Raw genomic sequence first — 20,016 nt, 5'->3', positions numbered from 1 at the left:
ACCTTCTCTAGTTCTTCCACACCACACTCATTGCTGATGTAGGAGAGTAGCACACCTCGTTACAACAACATATTTAACATTTATATTACACGTGGGTTCAATGACAAAAAAGAATTGTGCTTGCTGTACCTCAAACCTCATACGCGTATCTCTCTCTCTCTGTCGCACACACACATCCACACGCACACACACACACGCTAAGATTCAGTGTGAGAGCACTCAGCTGCAATGGCTTTATAGCCGTGCTAAGCTAATAAACAAATGTGTGTTGTGATCAGGCATCTTTGCGGACACTCCTGTCCAGTTTGCTGTCAGTGCTACTGTTGGCCAGCATCCACACTCGTTTTCTCTCTTGCTTTCTCCCGAAGCCTATTGCCTTTGTCCTTCTTCGCTCTGCAGGGGGGAAAAAACATGTGAATCAGTACACAGCATCATTTGGAAAGACCTCTGTTTCTTTTATATTTTATTTGAGAACATTTAGAACACGCATTACATTGGAGCAGTGGTGTGCAAGGCCTTCTCTGCTGGCCTACAGTAACATTACCAGAAATCATGATCATGATTCAAGATAAAAGTACTTATTTATTTACTTTCCCTAAATACCTACAGTGGAACTAACGCGTTACGCCGTTATTTTCGGCGGTAACTAGTAGTCTTAACGCATTATTTTTTTATATTCAGTAACCCAGTTACCGTTCCTACATGATGTGTTACTGCGTTATTTTTCATACAGTATAGGCTAGAAAGTGAGAAGATCTGAGTGTGTTATTGGAGAGTTGCAGTGTCGTCCTTCTGAATCTTCTTGTGTCACAAAGGGTAGAAAGGGGCATAGCATAGGTGTCTGTGTTTACTAACAAGACATCATGCCGGAGCAGAAGTCGAGTTTCTTAACATGAAGATAATCTCACTACTTTTCTTTTGTGGAGCACAAAGAAAATAACATTTTAGTTGAATGTAAGTTGTGTCTTGGATCAAACTTCCTATTTAGAATAGAAATAGATAGAATAGAAAGTACTTTATTGATCCCTGGGAGAAATTCAGCACCACAGTTCGCTCACAATAAACAATAATAATAATAAATAATATATGACATAAATTATATATATAATATATGAATAATATAAATATATTCTACATATATTCTACATCTAAGTGCAGTCAAGAAGTAACATATGCATTATACCAGGGGTCTCAGACACGCGGGCCAATAGCGGCCCGCGAGACTTTATTTTGCAGCCCCCACCTTAATATGAAAGTTTAATGTTAGCGCGGCCCGGAAGTTTTATATGAATGGTGTTTGACAGCGTTGTGTTATTTGGGTCCAAAATGCTTCTTTCAACGTTCTGGGTTCCCTACCCCTGCGTTAGTGCAAAAGCGGCAAAGGAGTGAAAGCGACAGAGACGTTGCCATGGAGACGAGGGTTTTCATACGTCACACCGCGACACCTGTCCGTCAGTAATAACAGTCCCCGATAACCTGGACCAATTCAAATTTTTTGTTTTTTTATTTAATTTGCATTGCCTCACACAATGAACAATACATATGTTTCTATATGACGCCGGATAACACTCCGGAAGCCGTCATTTTTTTGCGCTCGCTATCTCAGTACTTCCTCTGCTATTATCCGCTGACCGCCATGTTGCTGTAGGGAGGAAAAACGGAACAACACACATTGCGGAAATAACATTATTCTCTGTGCTTCGGCAAAATACAAATATATTCCAAAACCCCAAACATGTCTTTTTCAAAGCCTGCAGTAAAGAGAAAGTTTAGTGATTAGAAAAAAAAATTCCAGGAAAAGTGGGAGATGCAAAATGTCTTTGTTGAGCACAGGGGAACCCTGACGTGTCTTATTTGCACAGAGGAAGTTGCGGTGCACAAGGGATACAATTTGAAACGTCATTATACAACTTGACATGCTGAGGAATATGCTCATTGTTTTTTAGGAAATCTTTTCTTGCGGCCCAGCCTCACCCAGACTCTGTATCCAGTGGCCCCCAGGTAAAGTGAGTTTGAGACCCTTGCATCATACAGTCGGTATGAAGGACCTCCTGTGTCGTTCCGTGTTACATTTTGGAGTCCGAGCCTTCCACTGAACGTGCTCATTCTCTCCGCAAGGTCCGAGTGTAGTGGGTGGGAGGTGTTGTCCATAATGGCTAAGAGTTTTGCTAGACTTCTCTCTGACACCACCGCCAGAGAGTCCAGCTCCACTCCCACCACGTTACTGGCCTTCTCTACCAACTTGTCCAGTCTGTATGTGTCCCTCGCTCTCAGCCCGCTGCCCCAGCAAGCCACGGCGTACAAGAAAGCGCTTGCCACCACCGACTCGTAGAACATCTTCAACATCTTTGTACAGACGTTGAAGGATCCTAGCCTCCTGAGAAAGTAGAGTTGGCTCTGTCCCTTCTTGTAGAGGGCCTTAGCGTGTTTTGACCCATTCAGCTTGTTGTCCATGTGTACTCTGAGGTATTTATAATCCTCAACCATGTCCACATCGACCCCCCTGATGGAAACAGGGGTCGCCGGAGTACTCCTCCTCCTTCCCAGGTCCACAACCAGCTCCTTGGTCTTACTGCCCAAAACAGCAATTCAAATATGCTGAAACAGCTACAAAAGCAACATGCTTCGACAAAGCTAGTAACACTTCACCTCCACCTCCAACAGCGACTGGATTTTACGAAAACACTGCTCGCCAGGACAACATTAATAAAGCCATTATAGCGTATGTGTTAGAAGACATGCAGGCTATTTCTACAGTGGAGTCACCCGATTTCAGGCAGCTGGACACAGTAGACAGTGAGTACATAAAAATTGAAAGCGAGCTAAAGAAAACACTCCAAACTCTGCCTCTGCTCATCATTCAGCACTGAAGGTGGACCCACTCTGTCAATTCTCTTATATACTCGTTCATTCTTGACTTCTAGAGTGTTTATTACATCACTCTAAATGTTTAAACTGAGTAGAGGCGCAACAGTTTTTGACTGTGCCAGGCTAGTGTTTGTTTGCTCCTGTGTATTTTCTGTTTTTGTACAAAGTGTGTTATATAAATGTGACTTTATGAAATTAAATATTTTTGTTAAACATGGACACAATTTTGGACATCAATTATTAGCCGGCTGCACACGTCTGAACTAGCTTCATTTATATTCGGCAACCAGTAGCAGTAATAGTATAGGACTTTACCGCTACAGCAACATTAACATCCGAGGTGTTATGGATCTTGCACACTGTGGTGAAACATCAATCCTACACCTCAAATGACGGGATTGGCGATCGATTTCGTGTGATGTTTCCTGATTCTCAGGTTGCGAATACATTTTCCTGCGGAAAGGATAAAACAACATATATTACGAGACACGGATTAGCACCTCACATCCAAAACCTGCTCTTCGACCAAGTCAACGAGTCTCGGTATGTGTTAATGAATTGTAATTTATTTTTACCCTCACCTCGGTTATTATGTTTTTACTGGCGTTGGTGTTGGTTTGTTTGTTTTGGATGTCAAAGTTGGTTTGTTTGTTTTGGATGTCAAAGTTTTTGGATCTCTCAAGATTTTTGATAAGCTGTTTGGCAGAGTGGTGCTTATCAGTTTGTTTATTTATAAACATACAAAAAGTAAACTTGACTGATTGTCATTGAGGTTGTAGTACAGTGGGATCCCCAACCATCGCTCATATTTATAGATTTTTTATTATTTTTTTCGGTCTTAAATTTCATTCAAGGTGGCATTAAAAAGGTCCTAAAAAGTCTCAATTTTGACTTGCTGAAACCTGCAGATACCCTGTAACAGTTGTACAATTCAACTGTGGAGAGACGTAGCCGACAGCAGGGTCGGACAAATGCTGGTCCTACCCGAGATGGCTGCCAGGAGGCGGGACGCACTCAGAGCATCGCTCCAGCCAGCGAAGTCAGGTGTGTTCACCACACACCTGCACTCAATCGGCTAATCTGTTGCTGCAGCACAAAAGAGGGGAAGGAGGAATGATCGGGGAGAAGTAGGCAAGGAAACCACGGCAACCAGACAACGAGCACGACGAACAAGGACAAGAGCGAGAGGACAAACCCCCGCAGCGGACGCAAACGCCGGACGCCGAAAGGCGTGCAGCGATGGCAAGCAGGAAATGCCCGCGCACTGAAAAGTGACGCGACCGAGTGGCCAGAAGAAGACAGAAGGTTTATTGAACTAATAAATCCAAGTCAAACCTGCTATGATGCGTCTTGTGTCCAGTGTCACAGCAACCCACACGGTGACGGCGGCGGGAAGTCCGCCACATCAACATTTTAGAAAAAGATTAGTAAGAGGTGATTCATATCTTAAATACATTAAATCATTATTTGTCAAACTGTGGTATGCAGGCTACATCAGTGGTATGCTAAATAATCGCTTAAATAGGTGATTAGTGTTTTATTTTCCTATATTGAAACACATTGTTACTGTTTAAACTGTGTGTAATGTTACAGCATACTTGCCAATCCTGAGACCTCCGAATTCGGGAGATGGGGGGAGGGGTTTGACGGTAGCAGGGGTGTATATTGTAGCTTCCCGGAAGAGTTTGGGCTTCAAAGGGTTCTGGATATTTATTCTGTTGTGTTACGGTGCGGATGTTCTCCCGAAATGTGTTTGTCATTCTTGTTTGGTGTGTGGGTTCACATTGTGGCGTATATGTGTAACAGTGTTAAAGTTGTTAATGCGGCCAACCTCAGTGAGACCTGTATGGCTGTAGATCAAGTATGCCTTGCATTCACTTGTGCTCGTGCCTGTGCAAAAGCTGCATGTATTATGTGACCGGGCCGGCACGCTGTTTGTGTGGAGGAACAGCAGACGTAACGACAGGTTGTAGAGGACACTAAAAGCCGTGGCTTTAAAGCACGTCCCTAATATTATTTTCCGGGTAGAAATCGGGAGAATGGTTGCCCTGGGAGATTTTCGAGAGGGACACTGAAATTCGGTAGTTTTCCGGGAGGGTTGGCAAATATGTGTTACAGCGGCCAAAATATTAAATATATTTGTCAAATAAAACCTTTGACTTGTTTTAATGAATACTTAAGCCTACAAGGCTACTGTATTTTAATGTTGGTCATTATGGTGGTACTTGGAAAGCCAGGTGTTTTCTAAAGTGGTTCTTGGTAAAAACAAGTTTGAGAACCACTGTATCTAATAATTAATTGTCACAGTCTGTCTGTGTCTGTTTGTCTCTGTGTGTCTTTGGGAGAGTAAGCGTGTTTTGGGCGTAGGTCTGGCTCCAGCTCTCAGCCTGGCACAGCTGATCCCAGCACCCTAATCACTCACCTGCCTGCCATTAACTCATCACCTGCAGTTTACAAATGTTTGGACTTCACTCGGCGCGATCGCCAGATCGTTTCACCTGTGTACATGTGGTAAAGCTTCTCGTCCGTTTGTCATAGAATTCTAGCACTTTTGAAAATCTTGCGAACCTGCCATTTTTGTGTTTTTTGGCTCCTCATCTTACCCCTATTTTTTCCTCTGCCTTCAGTTCCCTCCCTGCCGTGTGTGCCTGCCTCTGCCTGCTAGCCACAGCCTTCTAGCCACAGCCTGCTAGCCTCAGCCTGCTAGCCACAGCCTGCTAGCCACAGCCTGCTAGCCACAGCCTGCAGCCTCAGTGTGCTCTCCTGGACTGCAAAGCAAACGACTACAAGCTCCCTCATTTCCCTCAAGTTTTATTAAAAAATAACCCTTCAACTCTAATTCAGCTTGTCTTTTCTGCATTTGGGTCCACCAGTTCTACCCACCGTGAGTGAATTATCTGGCCCTTTCAATGAACCCAGCAGATTTTGACCGTGTGAGGGAGGCCCTTGCCAATCAAGGACAGCGTTTGGGAAACCATGACCAACTACTACAAAAACTTATTGACCAGATGTCACGTGTTTCCACCCAGCTCACCACTCTCATCAATCAACAAGCTCAACCACAACCTGAACCACCTGCGCCCCCTGCTGTCCTTGCAGCAGAGCCACACATCCCCCCGCCTGATAAATACTCTGCCAATCCTAGCACCTGTCGTGAATTTTTAACTCAAATCCAGCTTGCTTTTGATGCTAAACTCTGTCGTTTTGGCCGTGAGGCAGCCAAGATCGCTTTCGTAGCCAACCTGCTACAGGGGCTCCCTTAGAGTTATTTCAATGCCCTTCGTGAGCAAGGATCCCCTGCAGTCCAGTCCTTTGCTGCACTATCTGCAGAACTGAAGCGGGTCTACGACCACCCCATACGAGGGCAGCAAGCAGGTCAGCAATTGTTGCGACTTTGTCAATGGAAAAGCTCAGTAAGAGAATTTGCCTGTGAATTCCGGTCCCTAGCTGTGGAGTCTGGCTGGAATGACCAGGCCTTTCTCACTGCTTTTCAGAATGGGCTTAGTCGGGTCATTGGAAGGGAGATTGCTCTGAGGAATGAGCAGCTGTCCCTAGACGAAGCTATTACATCAGCTATCGAAATCTATTACCAGATGGCCCAGTTGCAAGTTGACCCCGTTCCTTGCAGGTCAGTGTAACCCCCCAGCTTTAGACCCAGGTCGTCCGAGCCCAATGTGCAAAGCCTCAACCTCCAGTTCCCCTGTTGAGGTGCAGTGGTTCTCAACCTTTTTTTCAGTGATGTACCCCCTGTGAACATTTTTTTAATTCAAGTACCCCCTAATTAAATCAAAGCATTTTTGGTTGAAAAAAACAGAAAGAGGTCAAATATAGCACTATGGAGTCAGTTTCTGATTTATTAAATTGTATAACAGTGCAAAATATTGCTCATTTGTAGTGTTTTTTCTTGAACTATTTGGAAAAAAAAGATATAAAATTAACCAAAAACTTGTTGAAAAATAAACAAGTGATTCAATTATAAATAAAGATTTCTATGCATAGAAGTAATCATCAACTTAAAGTGCTCTCTTTGGGGATTGTAATAGAGATCCATCTGGATTCATCAACTTAATTCTAAACATTACTTCACAAAAAAAGAAATCTTTAACATCAATATTTATGGAACATGTCCACAAAAAATGTAGGTGTCAACACTGAATATTGCATTGTTGCATTTCTTTTCACAGTTTATGAACTTACATTCATATTTTGTTGAAGTATTATTCAATAAATATATTTATAAAGTTGCTATTTTTAGAATATTTAAAAAAATTTCACGTACCCCTTGGCATACCTTCAAGTACCCCCAGTGGTACGTGTACCCCCATTTGAGAACCACTGGATTAGTGTATTAATAATCAGTGTCCTCGTTATTTGCATGTGAATATTTACATGTTTGGCTAATACGAGCAAAATTGATTACCAAAAGGGGGCGCTTTACAAAGTTCTTTGTGTTTCACCTTAAGGCCGCCACAGCACAGAGAGCGTAGAAGAAGAAGAGCTATAATGTTAAACATATAACTTCCTTGCCTTTGTTTTTGTTTTAAGCCATTTGTATTAATTGTTTGTTTTTTTATTCAATGTGTTTGGTTAATGAAACATGTGTTTGTGTTTTAACAAGCACGCAGAATGTAATAAAAGCTAGCAATGTTTGCGCTTGATGTTTTTTTCTACACAGAATTTGAGCCAACTCGGGGTGGAGTTTTATGTGACTCAATTAAAATGCCTTTGTTGAGCGTCGGTGCTGTCTAGAGTTCGGCAGAGTAACCGTGTAATACTTTTCCATATCAGTAAGTGGCAGCCAGTAGCTAATTGCTTTGTAAATGTCGGGAACAACGACGATGCTTTAACGTGATCACAATATGCAGGCGACAGCGGGAGGCAACGTGCCGGTAAAACGGTATCTAATGCTTAAACCGAAAATAAATAAAAGGTGAGTGCCCCTCAAAAAATGCATTAAAGCTTAGGGAAGACTGTGCAGAACGTAACTGAAACAAAACTGGCTACAAAGTAAACAAAAACAGAATGCTGGACGACAGCAAAGACTTACAGCGTGTAGACCAGACAGCGTCCACAAAGTACATCCGTACATGACATGACAATCAACAATGTCCCCACAAAAAAAGATAGCAACAACTTGAATGTTCTTGGTTGCTGAAATAAAAAAGCTGCGAAGAATAGCGCTCAAAGGAAGACATGAAACTGCTACAGGGAAATACCAACAAAACAGGAGAAGCCACCAAAATAGGAGCGCAAGACAAGAACTAAAACACTACACACTGGAAAACACCAAAACACTGCAAATAAGTCACGGCGTGATGTGACACGTCGTGCCACCTACTTTGAGACAAGAGCTATATTGATGCATGTTTAGTTATGGTTTGAATTCATATACAACAATTGCGACGACTTTTTATTGTCTACTGAGTTTTTCATTTTTTAATGATTTCTGCTGGTGGCTTTCCTCTGGGATTTTTTCAAAGAAAAAAATGCTCCTTGGCTCAAAAAAGGTTGAAAAACACTACTCTAATGTGACATTTGGCCAGTGGGCCTCTAGGGGGCTGCAATGTAGTGTTGCTGGTAATGTTTTGATGTGTTTAAATGACATTTGGTGTTATTAGGATCATCAGAGACGTACAAAATATTGCTGTTTTTAGTCAAAAACTTTAGGTTTCTGTTCACCAGTTGTCTCAAACAGCTGGTGTCATGTCATGTAAGAAATTGTAAGAGTTTTGATGACTTCCTGTGTTCAAAATTATTTCTTTACAAATACATTTTTTTATGTATTTCTTCATTGTTAGTTTTGACACTTCAGCTTTTTCTTATTACAAGATGCCTGTAGCTCTATTTATATCTTTGATCTTTTAGGATCATAAAAAACGGCTAGACATCAATTGGACATCACTTGACCTGATTTTACGGGCTGACGGGAAGTTTTGGAAAATTGCCTCCAGACTCTATTCAGCATGATGGCTGATTAGAGTTAGTCCTGTTTGTTCCAGTCCAAGGAGACATGCAGACTATTGTGTTGTGCAGGCCTCCAAACCTCACAGTCATACTTGCCCACCTTGAGACCTCCGAATTCGGTTTGGTGGTAGCGGGGGTGTATATTGTAGCGTCCCGGAAAAGTTAATTCTGCAAGGGGTTCTGGGTATTTGTTATGTTGTGTTTATGTTGTGTTACGGTGCGGATGTTCTCCCGAAATGTGTTTGTCATTCTTGTTTGGTGTGGGTTCACAGTGTGGCGCATATTTGTAACACTGTTATAGTTGTTTATACGGCCACCCTCAGTGTGACCTGTGTGGCTGTTGATCAAGTAAAAACTTATATAATATGTGACTGGGTTGACGCTCTGTATGGAGGAAAAGTGGACGTGACGACAGGTTGCAGAGGACGCTAAAGGCAGTGCCTTTAAGGCATACCCTCAATATTATTGTCCGGGTGGAAATCGGGAGAAATTCGGGAGAATGGTTGCCCCAGGAGATTTTCGGGAGGGGCACTGGAATTCGGGAGTCTCCCGGAAAAATTACAAGGGTTTGCAAGTATGCTCACAGTCGGTTTCCTTTTCATCCACCGAGTTTGAAAGTTGCAGAAAGACTTCATATTTTCCCGTAAGTTGTTTATATTCAGACAAGGCAAGCGCAAGAACAGCTTTTGTGGACGTGGCCATCTTCATTTCCAACCTCGTAACTGGAACGCTCATAGCTCGGCTGTGATGTCATCCCAGCCCCGACTTTCAACTTCTCAAGGTAAATGGAACACACCAAAAGTCCTGCTAAAAATGTTCCCCTGTAAGTACTTTCAAAAGAGTCTGTCCACTTGTCAGTCCACTTGAGTAGAAACACTGTTTCCGGAGTTCTGAGCATGCCCAGTTGGAAGTGGGTAGACATACAAAGGCTCGAGGAATTATGTCTTGCAGCTGGTTTGGGAACACCTCGGTATTCTTCTGGTGGAACTGAAAGAGGTGGCCGAAGACCAGGAAGTCTGGACTTCAATACTTGGACTGCCCCCTTAATGCAGACCCAGATAAGCGGAATAAAATAGGTACAGTAAACAGACGGCCCGATGCCGCAATAGTTGCAAAAAAATTGGAAAAAGACCATGGTGGCCTCATGGAACTTTTCAGTTTGCTCATGGAACTTTTTACTTGTGTAGTGACGACTATGAATGGTTTAACATGGATTAGCAATCCCTTCTGGGTGTCAGGACAGGACAGCAATTATTCGTTCAGGCGAGTGCAGGAGAAATAATAGATTGTCCAAGTCCAGATTTGCAGGTTCAATTGTACATTGAAGACATGCATGAGTTGTTTGTTTGCGTGTGTGTGGTTTCCTATACAAAACAAATACAATAATTATAAATCAACTAAAGCGATGACAGTGCAATGAAATATAGGCACAAGCCTGCAACAGGGCTGTTAAAGGGGAACATTATCACAATTTCAGAAGGGTTAAAACCAATAAAAATCAGTTCCCAGTGGCTTATTTTATTTTTTGAAGTTTTTTTCAAAATTTTACCTGTCCCGGAATATCCCTAAAAAAGTGCTTGATTTTCGCTATTTGCGAAAGGCACTGTCCATTTCCCTGTGACGTCACATAGCGATTCCAATACAAACAATGGCGAATAGCACAGCAAGATATAGCGGCATTAGCTCGGATTCAGACTCGGATTTCAGCGGCTTAAGCGATTCAACAGATTACGCATGTATTGAAACAGATGGAGTATGGAGGCAGATAGCGAAAACGAAATTGAAGAAGAAACTGAAGCTATTGAGCGAATAGCTATTGACGCTATTCGGCCATGCATGTCTGTGTTAGCATCGCCGGTAAAATGTGCAGACCAACCGAACAGGACTTTTGCATTGACACTGGATCAACTTAAATCCGTCGATTGGTAAGTGTTTGTTTGGCATTAAATGTGGGTGGAAGGAAACGCTGGATGCAAATACAACTACAAATGTACCTACAGGTAGCCTAAATAGCATGGTAGCATCGATTAGCTGGCAGTCATGCAGCGACCAAAAATGTCTGATCAGCACATAAGTCAATAACATCAACAAAACTGATCTTAGTGATTTCGTTGACTTTATCGTTGGGAATGCATCTGCTTTGAGTGTCGCAGGATATCCAGACATTTTTGTCATCTCTGTGCCATCTCTGTCGTAGCATCGCCGGTAAAAACCAAACGAGGGACTTTCGCATCTCTTGACACTGGAGCAACTTAAATCTGTCGATTGCTAAGTGTTTGTTTGGCATTAACCGTGGGTGGAGGGAAAGGCTGGATGCAAATATAGCTACAAATGAGGCCTAATGCTGCAATATGTACCGTACATACAGCTAGCCTAAATAGCATGTTAGCATCGATTAGCATGCCGTGCTAATCGATGCACATTCTACGTGAATCAACTTGAATCCATCCCTGATCGTGTTGTTACACCCTCCGACAACACACAGACGAGGCATGATGTCTCCAAGGTACCGGAAAACAGTCCAAAAAACAGCAAATAACAGAGCTGATTTGACTCTATGCATGTGATGTGTTTGTGAAAATGGCGTTGACTACCGATGTGACGTCACGTTCTGACGTCGTCGCTCAGAGAGCAATAAATAGAAAGGCGTTCAATTCACCAAAATTCACCCATTTAGAGTTCGGAAATCGGTTAAAAAAATATATGGTCAGACGCTTACATAGGTCTGGTGATAATGTTCCCCTTTAAATATACATCACTTAGCTGTGTTTACATTAGGCTGACCATGTTGTGAAATTCCAAAAAGAGGACACATATATGCGTGCCAAGGCGGGCAGCACGCCAAGTCCGCGACAAGTGAAAATTTGCTAATGATACTTGAACTTGCTTTATAAATAATATATTTATTTAAATAAAGCATTTGTTCTCCTCTGTTGACAACAGTGTTGGCGCTAGGAATTTTCAAAATGGGGTCCCGTGGACCCCATCATATCATAAAAATGGGGTCCCACAGTAAATTTTTGGGGTTTCACTTTTTTGTAAGCGTTTTGAAAACAAATGATAAACTTATGCATTGTCCTGTTATATCTTACATTCTATATTGTGTTTTGGAAAAAGGTTGTGATTAACGTTACTTAATTCATTAAAAGAAAGAATTTTAAAAAAGAAGACAAATTTATATATATATGTAAATGTAGTCAGTTATAAACAGTCATTCACTTTCTTCTTTCTTTCATGGTTGTAAACTTTACCGCTGCTGGTAGTTTTTTTCTATGTTTTTATTTAATAAGTTGTAGGTGTATTTATTTCAGTATAAAAGTGTAAAAAGTGTTTTGCTTCAGTCATGAAATGATGTTAATGGTGTGCCAGGGCATACATACATTTTATATTTAACGCTTAAATCTCTGGAGTCTACATCAACTTCAGATCTATTCCTCATTTCAAAATGTTTTAGGTTTTTTTTAATGTTGTTTTTTGTTTGTTTGTGTTCCGCCCTTTTTTGTCAAACAAAACAATGTTTTTTTTATGGCAAACACACAAAATATGCAAAATCTTCCACCAAAAATATTTTGGCCTAGTGTATACACAGTTTACATAATTGTACATAATTTTAACATCCCAGCCCTAAAGTAATTAGCATCACAACAGTAATTCTAAATTGTAAATTGGGGCTAACAAACTTGTCCGGTGCTACAAACAGGCCCCAATCAGGGTATGATATTCAGCTGGCAGTTAGCTTGTGAACCTCATGCCAAACAGCCATTAGACTACAATGCAACTGACAAATTCAATCAATCAATCAATCAATGTTTATTAATATACCCCTAAATCACTAGTGTCTCAAAGGGCTGCACAAACCACAACACAAATCACAACATCCTCGGTAGAGCCCACATAAGGGCAAGGAAAACTCACCCCTGTGGGACGTCGGTGACAGTGAAGTGAATTGTGAATTGTACTTATATAGCACTTTCTTCTCTAGTGACTCAAAGCGCTTTACATAGTGAAACCCAATATCTAAGTTACATTCAAACCAGTGTGGGTGGCACTGGAAGCAGGTGGGTAAAGTGTCTTGCCCAAGGACACAACGGCAGTGACTAGGTTGGCAGAAGCGGGAATCGAACCTGCAACCCTCAAGTTGCTGGCACGGCCGCTCTACCAACCGAGCTAAACCGCCCCAGTGACAATGATGACTATGAGAAACCTTGGAGAGGACCCCATATGTGGGCAACCCCCCCCCACCCCTCACCCTAGGGGACCGAAAGCAATGGATGTCGAGCGGGTCTAACATGATAATGTGAAAATTCAATCTATAGTGGATCCAACACAACCAGGAGAGTCCAGTCCAAAGTTAATCCAACACAGTAGCGAGAGTCCTGTCCATAGTGGAGCCAAAAGGAAACCATCCCAAGTGGAGGCGGATCAGCAGCGCATAGATGTCCCCACTCAATACACAGGCGAGCGGTCTGGCCTGGGTCCCGACTCTGTACGAGCGGTCCATCCTGGGTCCCGACTCTGGACAGCCAGTACTTCATCCATGGCCACCGGACCGGACCCCCTCCACAAGGGAGAGTGGGACAGAGGAGAAAAAGAAAAGAAACCGCAGATCAACTGGTCTAAAAAGGGAGTCTATTTAAAGGCTAGAGTATACAAATGAGATTTAAGGTGAGACTTAAGTGCTTCTACTGAGGTTGCAATAACGTTTTAAGCACACAACAAGTGATATTAATGTGTATATAATGTAACTCACTCTGTATTGATGCACACTGCCAATTAAACAATTGACATTGAAGTTCACCGCAACTTTCAGAGCTTGCTGATGTAAAGATGCGTTCAATTCCCCCTCCAGTGTCGTAAAAGTGAACTACACTCAAGCAACCCAATGACACCAAAAGAAAACAAGCGTTACTGAGACAGTCTTTTGTACAGCCACCCACAAAATTTGCCCACTTGGTGCCAGCTTTACCTGAGATAAAGCTGGCAGCTTGATGAGACGACCAATTGGGCGAGTGTATGTTCGGTCCTTAAAGGGGAACATTATCACCAAACCTATGCAAGCGTCAATATATACCTTGATGTTGCAGAAAAAAGACCATGTATTTTTTTAACAGATTTCCGAACTCTAAATGGGTGAATTTTGGCGAATTAAATGCCTTTCTGTTTATCGGTTTTGTAGCGATGGTAACACACTCGCCATTTTCATTTTCAAAACATTACAAACACCGGGTCTCAGCTCTTTTATTTTCCGTTTTTTCGACTATTTTTTGGAACCTTGGAGACATCATGCCTCGTCGGTGTGTTGTCGGAGGGTGTAACAACACTAACGGAGGGATTCAAGTTGCACCACTGGCAAGAAATCTTCCGCCAGACCCCCATTGAATGTGCCAGAGTGTCTGCACATTTTACCGGCGATGCTAAGACAGACATGGCACAGAGATGTATGGATAACCTGCAGATGCATTTGCAACGATTAAGTCAACGAAATCACAAAGGTGAGTTTTGTTGATGTTGTTGACTTATGTGCTAATCAGACATATTTGGTCGCAGCATGACTGCCAGCTAATCGATGCTAACATGCTATGCTAATCGATGCTAACATGCTATTTACGCTAGCTGTATGTACATTTGAAAGTAGATACCCACATTTTATGCGAAACAAACGCTTGCCAATCGACGGATTCAAGTTGCTCCAGTGTCACAAGATGCGAAAGTCCTGATCGTTTGGTCCGCACATTTTACCGGCGATGCTAATAAGGCAGCCATGCAATGGGCCACTTCATTAGGTACACCCATGCAATGGCCGAATAGCGTCAATAGCTATTCGCTCAATAGCTTCAATTTCTTCTTCAATTTCGTTTTCGCTATCTGCCTCCATACTCCGACCATCTGTTTCAATACAATCGCTTAAGCCGCTGAAATCCGAGTCTGAATCCGAGCTAATGTCGCTATATCATGTGGTTTGTATCTGCTGCACTGTATGACGTCACAAAGAAATGGACAGTCGCATCGCAAATAGCAAAAATCAATAACTTTAAAGCTTTTTTTAGGGATATTTCAGGAGGTGTAAAATTTTGAAAAAAGCTTCGAAAAATAAAACAAGCCGCTGGGAACTGATTTTTATTGTTTTTAACCCTTTTGAAATTGTGATAATGTTCCCCTTAACTTGAATCACAGCTGTCCCCACTAGGCCATCTGAACCAGGAATAACACTCTTCTAAGTCCCTATTTGCCAAAGAGCTCTGTGTTTTTTTTGTGGTAACACAAGGGGTAATTCAAAAGAGCAGAGTAAATAGGGACATTAAAGAAAAAGCATCTTGTGGTGGAGAAGGGGCTCACATTACACATGAAAGCCTTGGGAAAAGAGACATCCTTCTCTACTTTAATCGGCGGTGACGCAAATGACCACTGTGTTGTGATCTTGTGTGGAAGTTAAGACATTTTAGCATCCCTGCCTTACACAATTAAAGTGACAAAACGCGTTTGACCTTCAGTTTTAATTGGCGAGAAACAAACTTCAGACAGCGTTTATCCCGACACTAGATCAACAAAAGAAAGGGACGTTTTCTCGTCTTAAACGTCTGGACTGAATGGAAACCAGGCAATTCTTCAAAAGGCTTTTAAAAGTGCGGCAGAATCAGTGAGTAGAAGAGCTCAGAAAACTCGACTCTGGGCGGTATAGCTCGGTTGGTAGAGTGGCAGTGCAAGCACTTTGAGGGTTCCAGGTTTGAGCCCCGCTTCCGCCCTCTTAGTCACTGCCGTTGTGTCCTTAGGCAAGACACTTTATCCACCTGCTCTCAGTGCTCTGGTTTAAATGTAACTAAGATATTGGGTTTCAATATGTAAAGCGCTTTGAGTCATTAGAGAAAAAGCGCTATATAAATATTAAAAATATCTAACAATAATAATATATAATATGGTTAGATCTCAAGTCCCCCAGAGGGTGAAACAGCTCTGAGGCTAATAGCTCCTTATATCTCCTCATCAGCATTTGGATAGGCCCAAACTAAAAACAAGAGTGTAAAGAAGCAATGTTTGTTGATAAGAATAGTCTTTAGGGGAAAAAAATAATAGCTTTAATGTTTGGTTACATTTTAGGAAAGATCTTTAATGCTGCGTAACAGCATGCAGTACCACTACAATGTCTGATTCCAAACTATTTAATGTGTGTGTGTGTGTAAATCAGGGCTGTGCGATATGGACGAAAAAGTATATCTCGATATATTTTTACTTAAAATCGATATTTGTTATATACCTCATGTATTTTCCAGTGAAAGTATACATATAAAGATTTTCATTATTGAGCGAGATTCACTGAAATTGAACTGAATGACAACTGTGCTGTAAACAGTCAGTGGCTCTTTTATTAAGCCAGTTAGTTAAGGTGGGTATTGACAGCACAGAATTACATAACATAAACAAAATAGAAAAATATTATTCATACGTAAAATAAATAACCTAGCTGTGCAAATAATACAAAATGTATCAAACTCAGTTAAAAAATATATTTGCAGGCTGGCACTTTTTAATTCCCAGTCAACGATGTAATGGACTGTCACACACGTACAGTTCTGGTCATCGCCAAGTACTTGACTTGACTTAATTGTGCGGCTATGATCTTCCTTACTTCGCCATACATTTTTGACAGAATTTCTCGTGCAAAATATGCCCGGCTTGGCATCTCGAGAACAGTTTTGATTTGGGATTACATGGTAAACAACTCAAATGAATGTTTTATCCAGACGCATGCATCTGTCCAAATGTGGCCAAGTAGACGCATTTTGGGTTTCCTGGACATCGTCTACTTTGCGAAAAAGAAAATCTAAGGAAGAGAATAATCTTCCACTCGTTTTTCTAATATACAAACCACCCACTTGAATATTCCTTCTTCTCTTCTACGACTCTCTCAACGTCATTTGGGATGTCTGTTGTGATTTTCCCTCCTGGTTCGATGACCTGCCCTATCTTGCCTCTGATTGGCCTGTCCATAATGTTTTGCCCTAATCTCAACCAATCAAGACTCATCATAGTAAACAACCAACCAATCATTGATGTTCTTATTCGTGCAAGCACGTCTTGGAAGGAGGAAGGGGGGGGGTTAAGTGGCCCATGGATTGTTGAGAGGGAGTGGGATGCGGGGGAGAACCAAGGAACACAACAAATAAGCGGTGTTTGGTCATTTTAACGTGAAATAAATTATATCGGTATTACAATATTTTCTTAATTCATATCTTGTTTAAAAATATATCGATATATCGTAAAAACTCGATATATCACCCAGCCCTACTGTAAACTTCTATAAAATCAAGTAATTACACTTGCTTTTCCTGAGAGGTCAAACTAAAGCCTTGATTATGTTTTTTTTGTCCTCTCCAACAATGTCTTAATTGCACTCTGAAGGGAAGGTGTATTTTTTCGAGTGAGCAACCACAACTCTTTTGCTCTTTAGCATACTGTGATGGAGCCATTAACAATTGCGAGTGAAGCGACATCCAGATCGTTGTTGGAGCTGGAACTAAACGCTGCAGAGTTTCAGTCACTTTTATTGTAAATGTTGTTCTGGAACAGCAGGAGAGGTGCATAAAATAGTCAGGAAGTGTCATGGATGCAAAGGATTCTAGGTATTTGTTGTGTTGCGTTTATGTTGTGTTACTGGGAGGATGTTCTCCCGAAATTTGTTTGTCATTCTTGTTTGGTGTGGCTTCACAGCGTGGCGCATATTACTAAGAGTGTTAAAATTGTTTATATCACAACCATTAGTGTACTCTGTGTCACCCAGTATGCCTTGCAGTCGTGTGGGTGTGTCTGCGGAAGCCACACACAACATGTTGCTGGACTGACAAACACATTGTACATGCTGTAGAAGGCGACAAAGCCAAAGGCTTCATAGCACTCCCCAATACTTATTAACTGGGTGACTGCCGGCAGTCGTTTTAGAGAATGTTTGCGTCTCCTATTGTCTTCTTCGCTTTGTGACGCGGGTCCTAAATGGCTCTTTGAAAGGATACCGATCCCAGAACCATGTATATCAAATATTTCCGAATGGTTCAACCGCCACCCACCCGAATCTAATTAAAATCTATTTTTTCATCATGTCACCCCCCCGACCTGCGGTTTAGCCGCGGACTCCGCGGATGAGACCGCAAATTGCGCATCTCTAATATATATATATATATATATATATCCATCCATCCATTTCCTACCGCTTATTCCCTTTCGGGGATGGGATGGATGGATGGATATATATATATATATATATATATATATATATACATATATATATATATGTATATATATATATATATATATATATATATATAAATAAATGGGTATCTCTGTTCTGTCGTACATTTTTTTTCCTTTTACGGAAGGTTTCTTGTAGAGAATAAATGATGAAAAAAACACTTAATTGAATGGTTTAAAAGAGGAGAAAACAGGAAAAAAATGAAAATTTAATTTTGAAACATAGTTTATCTTCAATTTCGACTCTTTAAAATTCAACCAAAAAAAAGAAGAGAAAAACTAGCTAATTTGAATCTTCTTGAAAAAATTAAAAAAATAATTTATGGAAAATCATTAGTAATTTTTCCTGATTAAGATTAATTTTTGGAATTTTGATTACATGTTTTAAATAGGTTAAAATCCAATCTGCACTTTGTTATAATATATAAGAAATTTGACCAAGCTTAATTTCTAACAAAGACAAATCATTATTTCTTCTAGATTTTCCAGAACAAAAATTTTAAAAGAAATTCAAAAAACTTTGAAATAAGATTTAAATTTGATTCTACAGATTTTCTAGATTTGCCAGAATAATTTTTTGGAATTTTTATCATAATAAGTTTTAAGAAATATTTCACAAATATTCTTTGTCGAAAAAACAGAAGCTAAAATGAAGAATTAAATTAAAATATATTTATTAATCTTTACAATAAAAAAATTAAGTTACTTGAACATTGATTTAAATCATTAGGAAAGAAGAGGAAGGAATTTAAAAAGTAAAAAGGTATATGTTTTTAAAAATCCTAACATCATTTTTAAGGTTGTATTTCTTTCTCTAAAATTGTCTTTCTGAAAGTTATAAGAAGCAAAGTAAAATAAACAAATACATTTATTTAAACAAGTGAAGACCAAGTCTTTAAAATATGTTCTTGTATTTTCAAATTCTATTTGAGTTGTATCTCTCTTAGAATTAAAAATGTCGCTAGCTTGCTAGTAAATAAAAAAAATAACAAAAATAGAGGCAGCTCACTGGTAAGTGCTGCTATTTGAGCTATTTTTAGAACAGGCCGGCGGGCTACTCATCTGGTCCTTACGGGCTACCTGGTGCTCGTGGGCACCGTGTTGGTGACCCCTGCTCTATACGTTACAGCAGTGTTGGAGGTACAGAACCACACCAGTTTCACATGCGCATTCACCAAACCCTTCTTTAGTGAAAAAGAAAAAGTGTTTTTTCTTAATTTAATCTTAATTCATAAATATTAATCATGAAATTATGTTATTTTATTAAAGAAATACTAATAAAGATTTATTTTACAAACAGTAAGTTACAGGAATGTACACATGATCCCATAGTGGCTTTCCTGGCAAACAGCTTGGTGTAGCCCGTTAGCGGTCGCTTAAAAAAAGAGGCATGTCAGGAGAGAGCTGCTAATGAGTCCTCATCAAGATCACATGGGGGCACTTAACACCAGCGTGCAGTTCTTTCAAAACTGTTTACGGTGGCGGAGAACAAATCTTGTTCCAGTTTCAAAGTAAACTTTTCGACAATGCAAAATGTTGTTTTTCAACATCAAAACTTGTCTGAAGCGTTGTGGCCTGTTGTGCCCAAGGAAAACTGATGAAAGATGCTCTTTCACAAATGTGAAAAAATGTTGAAACAATGAATTATAGGAGGTATTTTAGGCTTTCAACGCCTCCAATTAAGTGTTGCTTACAGCAACCTCCTAAGTTGTGGTCAATGCTACGATCCTTTTCAGCAATAAATTCGATGAAGATGTGGAACAAAAGTTAAACGAACACAATCTGTTCAATCTGTTATTTAAGTGTTGGCATGCCTCCTTCTCTTATATCACTATTTTACTGCACAGCCTCCATTCTGAGACACTGGTGGCTGAAACTTTGTATGGACTTTACTTTGTGGACACATTCATGCTGCTGCAAGCATACAAATGTCCAAAATGTCCT

At 40.7% G+C, this 20,016-nt stretch overlaps 1 protein-coding gene across 3 annotated transcripts in view; it reads right to left on the bottom strand.

The window, feature by feature from the left end:
* The window catches only part of rspo4 (R-spondin 4), a 98,558-nt gene that overhangs the window by 199 nt on the left and 78,343 nt on the right, over positions 1-20,016 (bottom strand). For all 3 annotated transcript variants that reach the window (XM_061874428.1, XM_061874426.1, XM_061874427.1), the window contains exon 5: positions 1-393. This exon is cut by the window's left edge and continues 199 nt beyond it. In XM_061874428.1, the coding sequence (XP_061730412.1) occupies positions 275-393 (119 nt within the window). In that variant the 3' untranslated portion in view covers positions 1-274. The remainder of the gene's footprint in view (positions 394-20,016) is intronic.

The sequence above is a fragment of the Nerophis ophidion genome, linkage group LG16 (genome assembly GCF_033978795.1).
Source record: "Nerophis ophidion isolate RoL-2023_Sa linkage group LG16, RoL_Noph_v1.0, whole genome shotgun sequence".
In the NCBI taxonomy this organism is placed as follows: domain Eukaryota; kingdom Metazoa; phylum Chordata; class Actinopteri; order Syngnathiformes; family Syngnathidae; genus Nerophis; species Nerophis ophidion.
This window is presented reverse-complemented; position numbering and strand designations above follow the sequence as displayed.